At 36.2% G+C, this 20,791-nt stretch overlaps 1 protein-coding gene across 10 annotated transcripts in view; it reads right to left on the bottom strand.

Moving 5' to 3' along the window:
* Nucleotides 1-20,791, bottom strand: part of Cept1 (choline/ethanolaminephosphotransferase 1) — a 45,543-nt gene that overhangs the window by 14,636 nt on the left and 10,116 nt on the right. For 6 of the 10 annotated variants that reach the window (XR_375610.3, XR_001783787.2, NM_133869.4 and 3 more), the window contains exons 3-4: nucleotides 16,460-16,607; nucleotides 14,242-14,383 (exon numbers count right to left, since the gene is read on the bottom strand). Coding sequence is in view for 6 of the 10 variants with exons in the window: in NM_133869.4 (NP_598630.2) it covers nucleotides 14,242-14,383; nucleotides 16,460-16,607 (290 nt within the window). In the remaining 4 variants the exon portion in view is untranslated. Of the gene's footprint in view, nucleotides 1-3,113; nucleotides 3,199-8,530; nucleotides 8,831-14,241; nucleotides 14,384-16,459; nucleotides 16,608-20,791 lie in introns of those variants that run through there. The other 4 variants (XR_003954431.1, XR_001783786.2, NM_001293694.1 and 1 more) reach the window with 2 other exon arrangements.

Genomic DNA, 20,791 nt, shown 5'->3' on the forward strand with positions numbered 1-20,791 from the left:
CAGCTAATTTGTAGGTATAACTATTTCTATTACAGGTAAATATTAAATATAACTGTTTTGTAACTTGGGCTTACTATTAGCATAATTTAACATAGAATATGCAGTAGGTATAAATTCACAGTAGAAAAAAAAAACAAAAACAAAAACAAAAAACTACCTTAGTTTGTACAATCTGACTGATGAGTTTACATTAACAAAAACAAGCTTTTCCCTTAAAAATTATCAACTTGACAAACTCATATTCACATGAATCACATTCAACGATTAGGGTATTATTAACTACAGAATTGTTTGTAAATGAATGTGGCAGTCAAATGCTATGGGTGAGATGCAGTGTTAAGGACTGAAAAGATCAGCCAAGGTATTTTACTTTCTACCCTCAAGAAGGGGCAAATGGTACATGACAAGCTTTTATTAATACTAGCTAATGTTAACTACACAGCTCAATGATAACTAAAGTATTTTTAATTCAAACACTATATACAGAGAAAACAAATCTGTTCAGTTTTTAAATAAGGAGAAATATTAAAATCAGGATTACCTACCATAGAACTATGGATCCTCAGAATTTCTCAGAAAATTTTAAAACGAGAAAGCCCACTAAAAGCTATCAACAGAGACAAATATGCCCCAAGTCCTCTGAAATAGGAACCAGAGTAGGCCTAGACTTAAGGGGCAGCCTTAAAAACAGAAGCACCTAGGGTCTTCTATTTAGCATCATCAGTATGCAGTTAAAGAACTGCTGTCTTACTGACAAAATCTGTATAGAACTGGAAGTTGCTAAGGCTTTAAAATAAAGACTCTCTGTATGTCAGGTAGAATGCCATGAGTGCATTACGTGCTTTTAATACTTCTATCTTTACAGCTACCCTAGGAGGTAAAAACATTGCTTTTCATAAGTTACAGAGAACATAAGTGTGAACTTGATAGGTAAGGGGAGTGCTGTTCTTATGCCATTCTGAAACTCTAACTTTTCAATCCATCAATCAGTTGAGATAAATGTTTGTCCTATGTTTATATTCTTTAGTATCACTTCAGGGTGATGGTTCTGTAGTACAATTTTAGCAAACATTGCTAGTATACAGTACACAATAGAGTATAGTTTAAAGATTAGTAAATTCATTTAGAAAAAAATTAATAATTTTTCTAAAGTGTTTTTCCTCCACTTTAAAAAAACTAAATGAACATACTCGGTGATTTAATTCCAGTTATTAAAATCACTGATCACTAAAGGAATGATCAAGTATGACAAACTAATAACCACAAGGAGGAAATGAAACCTTTAAAGGTTAGTACCTATAAAAGTAAAAGCAGCATATCTGGAGAAAATAGAGCACAATTAAAAAATGTTAATCATATTTAAATGTATTAGTTTCCAAAACATTTTAGCATAGCACACAGAGCTCTGGTGCTGGGGATCAAAGTCATGGCTTTGGGTATGCTAGGCAAATACTCAACCACTGAGTTAAATCCTGAACCAAATGTCTCTTATTTTTATTTTTATAAAAATAAAAATCACATGGAAGTAAATAATGCTGCGCCTTTTCTGATTGTTAGTCTCATTAATAATATAGGTAAAGATATGTGGTTAGCTGTAAGCAATAATAATTGAACCATCAAAAACAATTTGTCACCGGGCAGTGGTGGTGCATATCTTTAATCTCAGCACTTGGGAGGCAGAGGCAGGCGGATTTCTGAGTTCAAGGCCAGCCTGGTCTACAGAGTGAGTTCCAGGACAGCCAGGGCTATACAGAGAAACCCTGTCTTGAAAAACCAAAAAAACACCCCCCGAAAACAAAACAAAAACCAATTTTCTAGAAATTATAATGGCATAAAGATAAGGTCTGTGGTGAGAAAAGGGTGAAGAGGGGTAGAGTGAGGTCTAAATAATTATGCAAACACATTGTAAACTCAAGTCAAATGTGGCTTTTGTTTTGCTCCTAGAACCTACTAATATATGTTTCAGAATTCTCCATGTCCCAAGGATATTTTGTCTCCACGAGTATCCTTGCTGTTGCTGAGTAACTGGGTTTAGAATGCTGTAATGCGCTTTTCAGAAAAATACTCTGCTGACAAAGTGGAAGAAAGGCAATGCAGCCTTGACAGTCAGAGTGACTTGTCAGCTTTTCATATGAACAAATGAAACATTCTTGAATGACAAAATAAGATGAATGTAAGTTCTAGCCCTGCTTGTAAACTTTCCTGTTATAGTTTAAGGGGTTCTGGATTCCCTGACCAGGGAAACATTTCCTAAAAGTCACAATGTCAAAACTACAATTCTAAAGTGAGAGGGGGGAAAAACAGTATATTAGCAGTTAGAACTTCATTAGGGAAATATACATTGGAGAAAAAAGGAGAAAGTGAAGGCATTCAAAGGATGGCTATAGTAACAAAAGGGCTAAGGGGAATTTCAAAAATCACAAGTGAGAGAGGAAAACATTAGAAGAAACAGAATTGAGACTATAAGAGTCTAGCTTCTAGCTGTGGAGTTATTTTGTTTGTTTTGCTTTGTTTACACTAAGATTATTGTGAATCCAAGCAGAACTACAGTAGTGAAAGGACATGCTAAGATGTTAAGAAAGTAAGCAGAATGTTTCCTAAATGGAGGTCACTCAATTATGTGAAAAACAAAACTCTGCTTGCTGTTTCCAAATAGCAATATATGTATATATAAACAATCAATCAATGCATATATATTTCTTTCATATATATGAAAGAAAAGATAAATATGATAAAAGATAAAAATGGTGGAAGGTGTTTGTTTTAAAAATATCACATAGATTCCCAACAATGTTAAAGTACTACAGGTAAATGGAGACAACATTGCTATCCACATCAGAGATAGTGTTTTTTTGAAAAGTTTTGTTATATATATATAATATATATACACATACATATATGTGCATATATAAATATAGATATAGATAGATAGGGTGGATTTTTATTGCCCTATTATTTTAAAAATCATTTATTTTTTAATAACACTTATCTGTAAAATAACACCAGACACATTTGAATTTTCATTTTTCAATTATTCTGTGCATGACAAAGGTGCTGTCTTAATTGAATTCACGCCATTGTTCATTAAACTGCATTAATATTCTAGCAGTTACCGTGAAGTTCCAGAACCAAGGCCCCACGGTTCCTGAGAGAAGCTGGAATAATATAATTAGGATCTGGGACTCTGTAACATCGAATCTATGTATAAGGAAACAAACATTTCAAAATAACTTTACTCAGATATTTTTCTAATGAGCCCTATTAAAACAGGTAGTAAAAACTAGACTTCAAAGGAAGCATTCCATTTAAAAAGACATTCAGACTAAATGACACAATTTGTGTGCTCTGATGATATCCTTGTGCACACACAAATATTTCTTATTCAAATCACATTAGTAGTTTAAAAGATTGAACTATAACACAATAAAACAACTTGTAAGTAGGCACTTGGAAATATTAGTACTAAGGATATAGTCAATTACTGATGAGTGGCAAATGTTACTTGCTATGCAATTTAATTACATCAAAGGTCCCTCTAACAATAAAAACCATGCAGACCGTCTTGTAGATAGCTACATTCTTAGCCCCTAACTTCTGAAAGTTTCATTTTTATTTCTGAGTTGAAATAGAGATACCTAAAAAATATATTTGATTTAAATATACTACCTTATTTTATAAGATATAAAGGGATTTAAATAACAATTTGTGATATGCAAGTTATTCACCTTTCAACAGAGTAATTTATCATGCCCAGTTTTGAGGATCAAACCAAGATCCTTCCTTGTGCATGTTAGGTAGCACTTTACCATGGTGCTAGCAGTACATCTTCAGTTCCTTTGCCTAGGAATTATTTCTTTATTTTAGAGCTAGAGTCTATATAGCTTATAGCAGCTTAGAAATCTCTATATAACATAGGTGACCTTGATCTACCTACCTCTGCTTACCCAGTGTTGTAATTCTATGCCTATATCACCATGGAAAACACTTTAAAAAAAGAAGAAAAACTCAAGGTCCCTATTTCAGTTGGTCTCAAAATCTGTATTTATCCAAGGAAGACTTTAACTTTTTGTTCTTCCAAGTCTTATCCTCTAGAGTGCTAAGATTATAACCAAGTCCCATTAATCCTATTTTTTAGGTGGGAAATGCAACCCAGGTTAGAGATGGAACCCAGGTTCTTGTCAATGCTTAGGCAAGCTTTACACCAACTGAACTACATTCCACCCCACTGGCACCCAATTTTTAAAACATGTCTTTTTCCTATAAGACTAGAAGATAATCTTTCTTTCTTTCTAGTGGCTGCAATGAACATTTTGAAAAGTCACAATCTTGTGCTAATTTTCCTACCTCTTCTATCTCAAACTATTAGGTAGGTCCATGTGGAGGTAATTATGATAAGAACTTCAAGTCTCTGAAGAAAGAAATTGAAGAAGATATCAGAAGATGGAAAGATCTCCCATGCTCATGGATTGGCAGGATTAATATAATCAAAATGGCTATCTTGCCAAAAGCAATCTACAGATTCAATGCAATCCCCATCAAAATTCCAACTCAATTCTTCACTGAGTTAGAAAGGGCAATTTGCAAATTCTTCTGGAATAACAAAAAAACCTAGGATAACAAAAACTATTTTCAACAATAAAAGAACCTCTGGTGGAATCACCATGCCTGATCTCAAGCTGTACTACAGAGCAATTGTGATAAAAACTGCATGGTACTGGTACAGCGACAGACAAGTAGACCAATGGAATAGAATTGAAGACCCAGAAATGAACCAAACACATCTATGGTAACTTGATTTTTGACAAGGGAGCTAAAATCATCCAGTGGAAAAAATTGAGCATTTTCAACAAATGGTGCTGGCACAATTGGCAATTATCATACAACTTCTGCTTGTTTCTTGGGAATTAGGATATTGGTTTAGAATTGGGGAGAAAAGGGTGGGATAGCATTTGAAATATAAATAAAGAAAATATCTAAATTTAAAAAAAAGAAGTGAGAAACAATACTATAATGAAGACCATTTTCTCATCTATTCTGGATGGAGAAAAAAATCAAATAGAAAAGCTGGATGTAAGTGCCTGGCAGGTATAGGCAGGACAATCAGGAATTCTAGGCCACCTATACCTACTCAGCTTGAGATTACTGTCTCAAAAACCAAATTAAATTGGCCATCTTGTTCTACTGCCTGATAATTTCTACTCTAGAATCTTCCTTTTCCACCCTTTTCTCCCCAATTCTAAACCAATATCCTAATTCCCAAGAAACAAGCAGAAGTTGCCATTATCAAATAAAAGAGACTTTCAACCTTATTAAGCAAGATAGGGAAGGACACTTCATATTCAAAGGAAAAATTCACCAAGAGAAAGTCTCAATTCTGAACATCTATGCCCCAAATGCAAGGACACCCACATTCATAAAAGAAACTTAACTAAAGCTCAAAACACACATTGAACCCCACACAATAATAGTGGGAGACTTCAACACCTCACTCTCAACAATGGACAGGTCATGGAAACAGAAACTAAACAGAGACACAGTGAAACTAATAAAGATTATGAACCAAACAGATCTGACAGATATCTACAGAACATTTCACCCCAAACAAGAGACTACTCTTTCATCTCAGCACCTCATGGAACCTTCTCCAAAATTGACCGTATAATTGGTCATAAAATCAGCCTCAACAGATACAAGAAGACTGAAATAATCCCATGCATCCTATCAGATCACCATGGGCTAAGGCTAGACCTCAATAATAACAAAAACAACAGAAAACTCGCACACCCTTGGAAACTAAACAATCCTACTCAATGATAACTTGGTCAGAGAAGAAATAAAGAAAGACATTAAAGACTTCCTGGAATTCAATGACAATGATGACACAGCATAGCCAAACTTATGGGATACAATGACAACAGTGCTAAGAGGATAATTCATAGCACTAAGTGCCCTGGTAAAGAAATTAGAGAGATTCTACACTAGCAACTTTGCAACACACCGGAAATCTCTAGAGCAAAAATAAGCAAACACACTCAAGAGGTGTAGAAGGCAGGAAATAGTCAAATGCTGGGCTGAAATCAACCAAAAAGAAACAAAGAGAATGATGCAAATAATCACCAAAAGCAAAAGCTGCTTCTGTGAGAGAATCAACAAGAGAGACAAACCCCTAGCCAAACTAACCAGAGGGCAGACATAGAATCCAGAGTAACAAAATCAGAAATGAAAAGGGAGACACAACAAAAGAAACTGAGAAAATTTTTAAAAAATCATCAGATCCTACTACAAACACCTATACTCAACAAGATTGGAAAATCTAGATGAAATGGATGATTTTCTAGACAGATACCACATACCAAAGTTAAATCAAGAGCAGGTAAACTATCTAAACAGACCCATATCCCCTAAGGAAGTAGAAGAAGTCATTGAAAACCTCCCAATCAAAAAAAGCCCAGAGTAAGATGTCTTTAGTGCAGAATTCTACCAGACCTTGGTGGGGGAGGACTGAAGCCCTAAGGGCCAGCAGAAAGAATGGAAACAGGCAACCTCTCCTGGTAGGAGGACCCTCCAGAATGTACCAGAGACCTGGGAGGTGAGAGACTCTCAGGACTCAAAGGAAGGGACCATAGATGAAATGCCCTACAGTGGGGAGATGGAACTTGTAGAGCCCACCTCCAGCAGAAAGACAAGGCATTGAGTGAGGGATGGGGTTGCTAGCCCACAGTCAAAACTCTGACTCATAATTGTTCCTGTCTGAAAGAACCGCAGGGATGGAAATGGAGAGGAGCCTGAGGACAAGGTCCAGCAACAGGTCCAAAGTGGGATCCAGCTCAAGGGGAGGCCCCAAGGCCTGACACTATTACTGAGGCTATGGAGCACTCACAAAATGGGACCTATTGTGAATGCCCTCTGAAAGAAACAACAAGCAGCTGAAAGAGTCAGATGCAGATATTTGCACCCAATCAATGGACAGAAGCTGCTGACCCCTGTGGTTGAATTAGGGAAAAGCTGGTAGAAGCTGAGGAGGAGGGCAACCCTATAGAAGGACCAGCAGTCTCAATTAACCTGGAACAATGAGATCTCTCAGACACTGGATCACTAACCAGGCAGCATACACCAGCTGATATGAGGCCCCCAACACATACATATACAGCAGAGGACTTCTGGGTCTGGGTTCAGTCAGAGAAGATGCATGTAATCCTCAAGAGACTGGAGGCCCCAGGGAGTTTAGAGGTCTGCTGGGGTGGGGACATCTCATGGAGTCAGGGGAGCGGGGAGGAGGTATGGGATGTGGTACAGTTGAAGGGTGGAATAAACTCTGGAGTTTACATCACTGGAAAGAGAGGCCCATTGGACTTGGAAACTTTATATGCCCCAGTACAGGGGAAGGCCAGGGCCAAAAAGGGGGAGTGGGTGGGTAGGGGAGTGGGGGGGGGGTGGGTAAAAAAATCATCTATACACAATGGAGTACTACTCAGCTATTAAAAAGAATGAATTTATGAAATTCCTAGCCAAATGGATGGACCTGGAGGGCATCATCCTGAGTGAGGTAACACATTCACAAAGGTACTCACACAATATGTACTCACTGATAAGTGGATATTAGCCCAAAACCTAGGATACCCAAGATATAAGATACAATTTCCTAAACACATGAAACTCAAGAAAAATGAAGACTGAAGTGTGGACACTATGCCCCTCCTTAGAAGTGGGAACAAAACACCCTTGGAAGGAGTTACAGAGACAAAGTTTGGAGCTGAGATGAAAGGATGGTCCATGTAGAGACTTCCATATCCAGGGATCCACCCCATAATCAGCATCCAAACGCTGACACCATTGCATACACTAGCAAGATTTTATCGAAAGGACCCAGATGTAGCTGTCTCTTGTGAGACTATGCCGGGGCCTAGCAAACACAGAAGTGGATGCTCACAGTCAGCTAATGGATGGATCACAGGGCTCCCAATGGAGGAGCTAGAGAAAGTAGCCAAGGAGCTAAAGCGATCTGCAACCCTATAGGCGGAACAACATTATGAACTAACCAGTACCCCGGAGCTCTTGACTCTAGCTGCATATGTATCAAAAGATGGCCTAGTCGGCCATCACTGGAAAGAGAGGCCCATTGGACACGCAAACTTTATATGCCCCAGTACAGGGGAACGCCAGGGCCAAAAAGGGGGAGTGGGTGGGTAGGGGATTGGGGGTGGGTGGGTATGGGGGACTTTTGGTATAGCATTGGAAATGTAAATGAGCTAAATACCTAATAAAAAATGGAAAAAAATCATCTAAATAAATAAATAAGAATAAAAAATAAAAAAGAGCTAATACCAACATTCCTCAAACTATTTCAAAAAATAGAAACAGAAGGAACACTACAGAATTCATTCTATGAAGCCACAGTTTATTCTGATACATACACTACACAAAGACCCAACAAAGAAAGAAAACTTCAGACCAATTTCTCTTATGAATATCAATTCAAAAATACTCAATAAACTTCTAGCAAACTGAATCCAAGAACACATAAAAAACATTTTTTTTTGTCAACTTGATACAAGTTAGTGTCATCTGAGAATAGAGAGGCTCAATTGACAAATGCCTCCATCAGATTGGCCTGCCTAAACAAGCCTATGTAGCATTTTCTTGATTAGTAATTGATGCAGTACAGCCCACAGGGTAAAGTACTGCCCCTGGTTAAGGTAGTCCCGAACTGTATAAGAAAGCAGGCTGAACAAGCCATAGAGAGCACATCAGTAAGAACACTCCTTGATTGCTTCTGCTTCAGTCACTGCCTCCAGGTTCCTGTCTGGCCTTGCCTTCATAACGGACTGACCTACAAAATGAAATAAACCCATTTCTCCACAAGTTGTTTTAGTTACGACAGCAATAGAAAAAAAAAAAAATCATGGCCTGAGTTCAACTTATAACCCCTCCTCATAACTTGAAATTTTTGCTTCTTTCTTTGTCCCCTCAAAAAAATTTAGCGAATGCCCCACCAACTGTGGTGGTGCAGTTCTGTAATCCCAGCACTTGGGATGCTGAAGCAGAAGGATGACCATGAGTTTAAGGTCTGCCTACTCACAGTGAGTTCTAGCTCAGCCTGGGCTAGAAAGAGACCTTATCTCCAAATAAGAAACAAACAAACAAGCAAACAAAAGGGTTCTGCCTGTACAATGTGGGAGACATTTTAAGGTCAGTGTTTTGTATAAATATAGTTTTAATTAAAAGATAAAGACAAATTATTTATAAGCATATTTCATTTTTTAAAAAAACGATTTTGCTGGGCACGACAGCATACATCTTTAATCCCAGCAATCAGGAAGGACAAGTGAATCTCAGATTTGAGTCCAGCCTGGTCTACACTGTGAGTTCCAGTGTAGTAAGAGCTTATCTCAATAACTAACTAAACAAAATTATACATACATACATACATATATATATATATGCCTGTATGATATCAATCTAAAAACACCTAGATATATAGGATTTAAGACTTAAGAGCAGAAATAAGAACTTTCATATAATCTAAACCATAGTAATGATGATTGATTACAATTGTGAGTTTCAAATCACAGTAGTTCTCTTTTAAAAAACAACGCTGTGGTAAATGGGAGAGGAATACAATATATCTCACAGCACATAATACTCCTTTGTTTCAGGGTACAGAATGACTTCTATTCACTTTCAGTACTTCTGTTGCATCTGGCACTGCCAACTCCAGGTCATTTGAAGGGACTTTGTACTTCTATACTTCTGTGTCAACTCCTAACACTTTTCTTCTTTCACTAGCCCAGCTTTTCTATTGAGTTCTCTGACTTTATGTCTTTCCTCAATCCTTCCTATCAAGGCCAGTAAAATGTACAGGGCTAGAGCAACACCGACTCAGTCTACCAGGATGTGAGACAAGGGTCTGCAGAGATGTCATAGTCACTACCATTTTCTGTGAAAGGAGGTTTTTAGCTCCACAGCAGCTCATAAACTTGAGAAGTATGTACCCAAAGCATGTTTGTTTTCTCAAAATGCTAGATTTTAAATGGAAAGTATTTAGCCACAGAGAATTAAAATCTATTTTAAAAAATGATTTATTATATTTAGAGGCTAGAAGGTGTCAGATCCCATGGAGATGAAATAAAAGGTGGCTGTCAGCTGCCAGGCAGAAGTGCTGGGAACCAAAACTTGGTCCTCTGAAAGAACAGCAGACACTTGTAACCACTGAGCCATCTCTTTAGCCTTTATGAATTAAATGTTTTCTCTATTTGTTCAAGATACTATGAACTTAAAATAGGAACTAAAAATAATGAGACTAAGAAGAACAAAAATGTCTTTTTCTTAATTTTTTGTTCAGTTTTTTGAAAGAGTCTCCCTATGTAGCCCAGGCTAGCTCTGATCTTCCACTATTCTTCCCTCAGCTACTAAAGCTCTGGCATGCACCACCATGTCCATCTCCCCAAGCTTCTTATTTGGAAAACATTCTACTTTATAAAGTACTGAGAACATAAACATCTGAATTTATTACATGCAAAAGAGACATGTTAAGGATCCCTTTCACCCATTTATAAATGACACTAAAACAATTCAAATAAAAGTATTCAAAAGTAGTATTTCTCAAGTTAAGGTGGCTTTCATTTTCCCTAAGAAAAACTAGAAAGAAGCCATATATAAAAATGTCTTTAGTTAAACCAGAGCTGAGAATTGACCTTGTTCTTTGTTAGTCAAAAAGAATATTTTCTCTTTCATGTATACAAAACTGACTGAATTTAATCTATCCTATACTTAACTATATATGGTACTGAGAAAAACATGTGAACTCCAGTAGTACTGGGGAGGGGGGATTTATGTATTTTCTATCCTCTAGTATACTGTTCTGTTTTATTTTGCTCTGTTTTGATGAGTAGCTAGTTAGGTGTAAAGTACTAATGGCACTTTTCCATGCATATTGTCGTAGCTCAGTTTTACTTTAAAAAGGCATTTCATTGTTACTTCAAAATATACTTGTACAGTTTTTCTTATGGTATCTGATTTAAATTTAGGTGTTTGCTTTGGCCTTGATACTACAAGTTATTTTACTAAATTAATTATTAACAATGTTAGGGATTGAACCTGGGACTTCAGGTATACTAGACAAGCTTTCTACCACTCAGTTATATATATGCCTATCCTAGAATACTTACAGTCTTACATCTCAATCTATCTTGCTACACAAATCATTCTTATTTTCTCCGTTTCTTGGTAATTTCTAGTAATTTCTATGGCATGTGTAATTTGTGTGTGTTGTGTGTCCTTTGTCCTCTCCTCTATGTATTTTATGAGTAATGTGATAGAGATTGTAATGAAACATTAACTTATTTATCCTGCTACAATCTAGCCCTTACTTCACCACTACACAGAAACTACTATGGATCATTCATATTGCCAAATTCATAATACATTTTTCTACTCTCGTGAATCCTGGCAGCTCCAAACATCATTTGTTCTTAAAGTTCATGAATCTCCTGGCTTTTCATTCCAACAAGAAGCCTCCCATTTTGGTTGTTCAAAGAAGGTTATTCACAGCTTTCTTTCCAAGCCCACTTCCTAAGTTTTCTGCCATTCTTATGTCTGCCATCCCGTACAGACATTTTTTTCTGGATAGAATTTGCCACTTAAGTAGGTTTCTTCTCCTGAGGTGCCTTTCTACACTTTCCATAAAACCTCGCAATGAAGGGAAGTTGTGGAGACATCAGTGTAGTATCTGTACTTTTATTCATTCCATACACCTAGATAAATAGTGTCTAGCTCTGAACTCTTTGACCATCAACCCCTTTCCATACAAGAACATTGCTCCTGGGTTAATATAGGCTTTGCAGCACCTCAGGTTAATTGTACTGATGCTTACTGGGGGTCTTTTTGCTTTTGTTACAGTTAACCCTAGTTTACTCTCTGCCATGCTGCCAGATCTTTCTAAGGTATTTCTTGTCATTTCCTAGCTTTAGGTCTTACAAAAGTTCCTTGCAGATCAGGATAAAAACCAAATTTCTTGGCAAAGTAGAAAAAGCAAGATTTTCTGGGTCTTCATTAGTCTTATCTCTGCTATTCCCTTACAGTCATCTTATGATCTAACATGGGACTGCACAGTTTTCCAAGTAAGAACTTTATCACAGGCAGTTCTAAGACTGCAAGGTATAAAGCTGTGATATTAAACTGTTCCTAGGACTACTGCCCATTACTGGTTTTGTTGTTTGTTTACTACTTTCATGCTGAATTCCCTTTCTCTTTGGTTACCACACCATAGAGCTGGCACAGCATTTCTTGAAAGGGAAAGAGAAAACTGAACAGAGACTGGTTTGTAACTAAGTTGAAGTTACATCCAACACAGGTTCAGTACCCAAAATATACATACCCCCACTCTCACCCCCCCCCCACTGTCCAAAGGACAAAACAACACCCAAAACCCTGAGACCATAAGAAATGAACCATGAAGGATGTGAAATCTAGATAGAAAACATCATGGCATTTCTGAAAACCCAGTAGCACTTAAACTTAATACTGAATTATGAAAAAACAAATGATCTTAGAATTTTTAACATTTTGTGGTTTTACCTAAAGCACAAGATGACTGTGAAAATATTATAAGACAAAGGCTATGAAAACATTACTGAAAACAAACCTATAAACATTCAATCACTGCTTCCTTTAAATTAGAAGGCTAACATTTTCTGAGTATGAATGACTCCATATATGCCTGATGAAGGCATAGACAGAATATTAATATGGACATCATGCCACTGTCTTCTGATAAGACCTTAAAAGACTTTAACCATATTCTCTAAATCTCTTTGCTTTGAAAGTATTCAGAGATTTCATCTAAAATTTTAACACCAAAAATATTAGTAACCAGGTATTTTATTAAGTTTATTTAAAATTTGTGTAAGTATTTAACTCCTATTATATGTTAGTGCCTCTACTTGTTTAGCTATCTCAATGGTCCCTAAGTTCTATTTTAAAAATTTAGCAAAAATCATATAAACGGAGTTTGTGGTAACCAAGTGAATTTCTAAGTTGTCTAGCCTTTTTGAGGTCTATGAAAACAATTCTTGCTGGCGCTCTAAGTAAGGAAATAAAGAAGACCATTAGGGGTTTAGGGACTATGTTAAAATGTGTTGTAGTCAGACATTTGTATTTTGACATTTCTTGAATAAAGCCTTTTCTTTTTAAAAAAATTATATTTATTCCAAACCAAAAGGAAAGAATAAATAGGTTCTATAATAATTAATTAAAAACCAGATGGTGGGGGCTAGAGAGACAGCTCACCTAGCACCCACAGATGTCTCACAACTATCTCTAACTACAGTTCCAAGGGACCTGATTTCCACTTCTGTTTCTAAAAAAAATGAATGCATGTGATACACAGATATATATGCAGGTAAAACATCCATACAAATCAAATAAAAATAAATCTAACAAAACAAAACAAAGAAATGAAAAACAAAACCTGGATAGTGAAAAGCATCCTTAGTCACATTCTAAGACTGGGTTACATTAATCATACATCATTAATCATCATGGAAAGGACTGATCGGCAGGTGCAAACTCTCCATTCAGGTCAAAAATTTTATACGTATTCCATTTGTAATTTCTCAGATATTTTGCTGGCAGGAAAAATATTGCAGTATCAAACATATTATTAGAAGATTATTCTTTTGTAGAATTGTAAATAAAACAGTATAAAACACTAAAATGTAATTAAACCACAGTATTTAAACTCTCCCATTTCTACAAACAAAGCCCCAAACTATTTTTAATCATGTGATGATTTAGAAAACGGGTTCAGATATGATGGAGCTGCACTTATGGGTGAGTACTAGGAACTGAACTGAGGTTCTCTGTAAGAGCAGCCATGCTCTTAACCACTGAGCCCATCGCTCCAGTTCAGAAACTCTTTCTTGAAAATAAGTTTTATATCACAAAATAAGATATGGAATTAGATAAAAAGACAGTTAGATAAAAAAGTAAATTTGTAAAGACCTGTGAAGATGAGTGAGGGCCTACTGCTTTTTATTATCCTTCCAAAATGCTTACTGTATGATTCTGGCACTTCATTTCCAAAGGAATACAGAGAGGCATATGACAAAAAAATAATTTTAAATATTTAGTTTACTTTAAAAACAGGTTAGTTTAGTGATTTGATCAATTCTTAATACTTAAATCTATAAGCAATATTCTCCATATTAGAAAGCAACAAAATCACCATTAAGTATTACTTACATTCCAAATCGCAATGTTCCAGAAACATATGTTTGCCAGTGTGCACAATAGAACATGAATGTCCCAGCAAAACAACAAAAAAACATCCAGTCAGGATTTGTCCCAAGTTGTACTGCAATACAAGTTCCAAGAACCACAAAAACTGCAGAAGAAAATGAGAATGAAAACTAAACGGAATCTATAGAGCTGAAAATCACCTTAGATGAGATACAGATAATCTCTTTTCAGTTATGTGATATTTCTGTATTTTTTACACCATAATTTCAACGACTTATTTTCTTTCTTTCTTTCTTTTTTTTTTTTTTAATGATTTTTTAGGTCATTTAGCTGAAGCAAAGTTTTTCAAAGCAACTAAAACACTTGAACATGTTTTGAGAATTCTCCTTACTTAGGGATAGCAGTGCTAACTGAGTAGTAAAAGGTGTCAGGGTGCTGCAGGTGCTACCAAGCACATACCTATCTCAGCACTCAGGACGCTGAGGCAGGAAGAGTTCAAAGCCAGTCTTAGTTACACTGGGAGACCATGTCTCAAAAATATAAAATAAAGTACAAATAGGAACTTGAGAGATGGTTCAGTGGTCACAACCTAGCAACAGGGGTCTAATTTCCTCTTCTGGCATCTGAAAACAGCTATACTGGGTTCTCATGCACATACACACTTGATTTAGAAAACAAAACAGGCAAAGACCACCTCCTGAGAAAAGCACAAGCCATTTAAGCAGAGAGAATCAAAAACAAAACAAAAAATGAAAAGACTAGGGAGCTTTAACAAGCATCAAAGTGGCCTACTTGCTTCAGAGTAGAAAACTGTCTTTTCTTATTTAGCAGGTATCACTATGTCTCATATATAAGAAAATGATTTCCTATTAGTTTGAAACTCAAGCTACATGACTATTACTTCAATTTTCAAAAATAAGATGCTTGTCATCCTGCAGTTTCCTCATTAAACTCTAATAGTCTTTCAAGTTAACAAACTAGTTTTCACTCAATGAAAATTTGGAGTTTTCCTTAATCTAATTTATTTGTTGCTTTTCTTCTTTTAACAAGCAAGCTACCATTAGAGCACAATAAAGTAATGATTTTGATATGTAAATCTGGACCCAAGACATAAAACTTGCAAGACATAAAAAATATTTTAAATGCCATAACAACTGGTAGAACAACTGAAGAATAAAATTAAAATAAGGAGGGAAACACTTCTGTTAAGAATACTAGTTAGAAATTCATTTTTTGTTTGTGATTTTGAAAGAGGATCTTATTACCTAGCCCAGGCAGGCCTAACGCTTGCCACACAGCTCAGGCTGACCTTGTACTTATGAAGTCTCTACTGTAGCTTCTCAGGCGATAGGACTGTTACAGGTACACCACAATACCTACCTCAATTTCATTTATAATGTTTTTTTTTTCTAAAAATACACTCAAGTATTATTTGAAAAAGTCGCAACATACTACAAATACAGACATATCACCTATACTTCAACTGTGCTAACAAAAACCACTGTCAGCACTTTTTCTTGTAGCATTTTTTTTACATTTGTACAACAGGGTATTTTAATATGTGTACAGCCTGTGAATTAAAAAATTAATCTATGCATCACTGTTGTGGTGGAACACCTAAAATCTATCCTTAGTAAATTAGCAACACACAACACAGTACTTACTATTAGCTGTAAGCCTCAGGTTGTATGCCACTTCTCCAGGCTTGATCCCATCAGTCTTCATCCAGGCCCTTACTGCATATTTATAATTCAAGTATATAATGTACTCCTAACTATCTATACTTAAGATTCACTTAAATACAAGGACATGGACTACCAGTCATCCACTATTGTACTTTTATCTAGAACTATGAGATTTGTGAAAATGACAATTATACTCTGAGATTTTAAAAAGAAAAGGTCCTGGAATGGAGATGGTAGTAGAAGTAGCAAGCTTGCCTAGCCAAGCATATGCAAGGCCCTGGGTATGAATCCCAAGTACTAGAAAAAATAAAAATAAAAATAAAATAAATAAATAAAAATAAAACAAACCAAGTAATTAAGTTTCCCAATAATGCCAGCAATGAACAAGCATTAACCAGAACCATGAGTCTCAAAAAAACCCCACTAAAATTTAATATAAATATCATTTGCTTGAGAACTAAATTTATTTATTGCAATATTGATTATCATATTGTTTCTATCAGTTAATAATTCTCAGCATTAAAAAGCAACAATACCTGTCGATAGTGAGTCACAGCCATGATCAAAAAGTTCTCCCAGAGGAGAGCTACTGTTAGTTCTTCTGGCCTGTTTCCCATCTATGGCATCCAGAGACTGGTAAATGAAAAGGCCACAAGCACAGGCAATATAAGCCCACAGAGGTGCCTGCAAAAAAAGATAACAGCAACAACATTCGAATAGTTTCATTATTAGATTTGGCCAAATGTTTCTTTAATATCAGATATTTAGTCTTCATTTCAATTACATTTACTTGGTGTGTATGAGTGTGTGCATGCTCCTATGGGCATGCACAGAAAACATGTGGAGGTCAAAGGTTCTCTTCCTCCACTATGTGAGTCCAGGAATTAACTCAGGTCTTCAGACCAAGAGGCAACTGCTTTTACCCAATGAGCCCATCTTGCCAGCCTGATTGTCTCCTCATTCTCTATGTAAGTATTCTTGGTTGAAAGCTGTGGAAGAGATGACTGAACTACTAAATAACAAAGAACTTACTGATGCCTGAAGTAACTGGGATTGTTAGCAGACATAAATTCCCTGTTTTTAATGGTGCTCAGGAAGGTCTCCTTTAAGTACAAAATATCCCATGTCTCTGAATTCCCTTATGTCTCTGGGTTCCCTAACCAGAAATATAAATTTCTAAAGTACAAAAATCTGCATCTGTACCAAATACAGACAGACATTTTTCTTACTTTATAAAATAATACCACACATAGCTACTTAGCAGTATGTACACTGTATTCAGCATTACAAGTAATCCAGAGATTCTTTACAGAATATAGAAGGGTACACGTGGATTATATGCCTGCTAGACAATTTTAGAAAAACTACTTAAGTATCTGCAGACTTCGATTTCTGTGTGGAAGCTGTAGAATCAATCCTTTACAAATATCAAAGGATAACCGCACTTAGCAGGAATTTTTCAGAACTCTCATGAGAGACTACACTGTCTCCTCTAAATTTCTCCCAGCATGTAATCAGCATACTAGTCCTGCATGGTAGGACTACTTATAATTCTAGTATTTGGGAGTTGAAAGGAGAATCAGACATTCAAGGCCAACCTTGGCTACCCAACTATCATGGCCGGCCTGAGCTTCTTAAGTGTCTGTTTCATCTTTCTTGTTTTAAAATAGGGAATCAAGTAGCCTAGTCTATCCCCAAACTCTATATAGCTAAGTGTGGCCTTCAAATCCTTCTGGGTCTGCCTTCCAAATTTTGGGAATACCGACCTATAATACATGCCTAACCAAAAACTTTCTTATTTTATGAGTAAGGGTCTGAGATAGTTCAAGCTGCTAGAATCAAAACTATAGGTAGCTGAGGCTAGCCTAGAATTCCTGATTCTCCTGCCTCTATCTCCCTCCTAAGACTTGGGATTACAGGAGTGAGTCACCACACCTAGAAATGCTGCCTAAATAATCAAAACCAACAAAACAAAACAAAACAAAACAACAACAAAAATCTACCTTCCTTTCATTTTATTAGGGAAGTACTAGTCTCTACAGCATTAAATACATTTCTCACTTCTTCACTGCAGGACTTCTGGTGCCCAATATGGTGAATGCATTCTGAGAATGTTTGCGAATAGCCAACAATAGAAATATCTTTCCCACGTTCTATATATCAAGAAACTTGTTTTTAACATACTTTTACAAGGGTAAAATGATGATGAACCAGGACAATAATGCTTTGGTTTGCAGAGGCCATGAACATTAGTTTTCAAATATTTATTCAGATACAGCATTAAAGAATACTTTGTCTTTTCTTAAAAAATAAAACCCTAATAATGATTAAATATTGTATATTTTCCTGTCTAGACTATGAATAAAATGTTATTATCACAGGATTTTCTTAGATGGTAATTTTCAAGTTACATGATATTAATATTCAAGAGTTAAAAATATTCAGTATATGCTATACTGGAAAGAGATTTTTTTTCTGTTAGAAATCTATTTATAACTTAGTTTTTAAACAAGAATGATCTTCCCTTAAACATTTTCTTGGTGCTCCGGACTTAACACTGAGGCTATAAAAAGGACCACACAGTACATACCTCTCTGAAGGCAGACTTACAAATCCTAAAGTCAATATGCTGTATATAACATGACATAAGCAGATCGAAATGGTCAAGGAGCCCTTTGTGACTAAGGAGCCTCTCTTTTGGACTCAGTTCTATTATTCTTTCTTCCTAAACGACTCAGCATCCTCTAGGTGTTATTGTCCCAACATAGTAGCCACTAGTCATGTGTAAATATTTTGGTTTAAATTAAGTAACATCAGATTTAAAAAAATCAGTTCTTTAGTTATATTTTTAAATGCTCAAATCAAATAGCTAAATACTACCTTACCCATACAAAGAACACTCCCACCACCACAAAAATGCTACTGAATTGTTGTTCTGCTCTAGAGAGCTAAATAAAACACAGGGCCTTCTTGGGCCTACTTAGGATTTTAATGAGTGTTACTATGAAAACAGATGACTTCAACTATTAGTGTGTACACACTGTCAGGAAAAAGCAAAATAACAATTCTAAGCACAAAAAATAGAGATTAAGGTTTTCTTGGTTCTATCTTTTCCATCCTTTTGTAAATCTGTAAAAATACTTAATATTTAATTACTTTTTCCTCATTCTCATTATTTTACAATTCTCAGGGTTTTTTTTCTTTTGTTTTGTTTTGTTCTCAAAATAAACCTCCTACTCCAAGTGTGGTCTCAGCTTAGTTAAAAGCCTGGCAAAGGAAGGAACACATGTATCAGTCAGGTTCTATAAACTCTGATAGGCATGTAAGAAAGCCAATTTGCCAATCCTGTAGAAAAGCAAGGATAGTAAGGAAAGGTGTGTGTGATGGTTAATCTTCACTGTCAAAGTGACTGGATTTAGAATCATCCTAGAAACACATTCCTGGGTATATCTACGAAGCTGTTTCCAAAAAGATTAACTGCGGAGAGTAAACCAGCTCCACCCTTCCACCCTCAGTATGGGTGGCACCATCCCAAGCACAGGGATCCTGGACTGAGAAGGGAAAATGGAGGAAGGTGACTGAGCAACAGCATCCATCTCTCTCTGCTTCCTGCCTGAAGATACGACGTGACCAGCTGCCTCCTGTACCTGCCACCACTGTCTTTCCTGCTACCTTACAAGCTTCCCTCAAACTGGCAACTCACTAGTGACTGGACAACTCAGTTTTAATGTTCATGTACATAAAATATGCAATACGACTGGAGAGATGGCTCAGAGGTAAAGAGCATTTGCTCCTCTTCCAGAAGACCCAATTTCAACTCCCAGCACCTACATTACAGCTCAAACTGCCTCAAGGATCTGGCACCCTTGCACAGACATGCAGAATACCAACACACATTTGTGAAAGAAATGTTACTAAAGCTCAAAGCACACATTGAACCTCACACAATAATAGTGGGAGACTTCAACACCCCACTCTCACTAATGGACAGATCATGGAAACAGAAACTAAATAGAGACACAGTAAAAAAAAAAAAAAAATAGAGACACGGTGAATTATGTGTATGTAAATGTGTCTATGTGTGGGTATATGCATGTTATGCAGATGCCCATGGGAGATAGAAGACAATGTTGGATCCCCTGGAGCTGGAGTCACAGGTGGTTATAAGCCACCAGATTTGAGTCCTAAAAGCCTAACTCTGCAAAGGTATATCTTTACCACTGAGTTATCTCTCTGGACCATAAAATGTAAAACTAAATAAAAGCAATAAAACAAAAGCCTAGCAGGTATGGTAGCACATGCTTGTAATCAGTCATAAAAGATTCTGTCTCAACAAACAACAAAACCCAAAACCAACGACAAAAGAAACAAACAAAATCTAAGCTACTAAGCTGATAATATTTAAATATTTTAGTAACAAACATATCAAAGGGATATTTTGGTACTCTATTTTTAAACAAGGCCACCATTTCTTTCTTTCTTTTTTTTTTTTTTTTTCTTTTTTTGGTTTTTTGAGACAGGGTTTCTCTGTATAGCCCTGGCTGTCCTGGAACTCACTCTGTAGACCAGGCTGGCCTTGATCTCAGAAATCTGCCTGCCTCTGCCTCCCAAGTGCTGGGATTAAAGGCGTGTGCCACCACGCCCGGCAGGTCACCATTTCTATATGGAGATTTTGATTAATTTTTTTTCAACCTTTTTTTCCTAACAAAAACAAAGCCAGTTAAAGCCATTCAAATAATGACCATCATTTCTATTAGTATGACTGATATCTAGATGCAGGGTTTGGAGGGAGGAAGAAAGAAAAATGATGTGATTATATATAATCTAAAAAATATTAAAAAAACCAAAAAGCTTAAAAAATATTTAGC

Source organism: Mus musculus, chromosome 3 (assembly GCF_000001635.26).
Source record: "Mus musculus strain C57BL/6J chromosome 3, GRCm38.p6 C57BL/6J".
NCBI classification, from domain to species: Eukaryota; Metazoa; Chordata; class Mammalia; order Rodentia; family Muridae; genus Mus; species Mus musculus.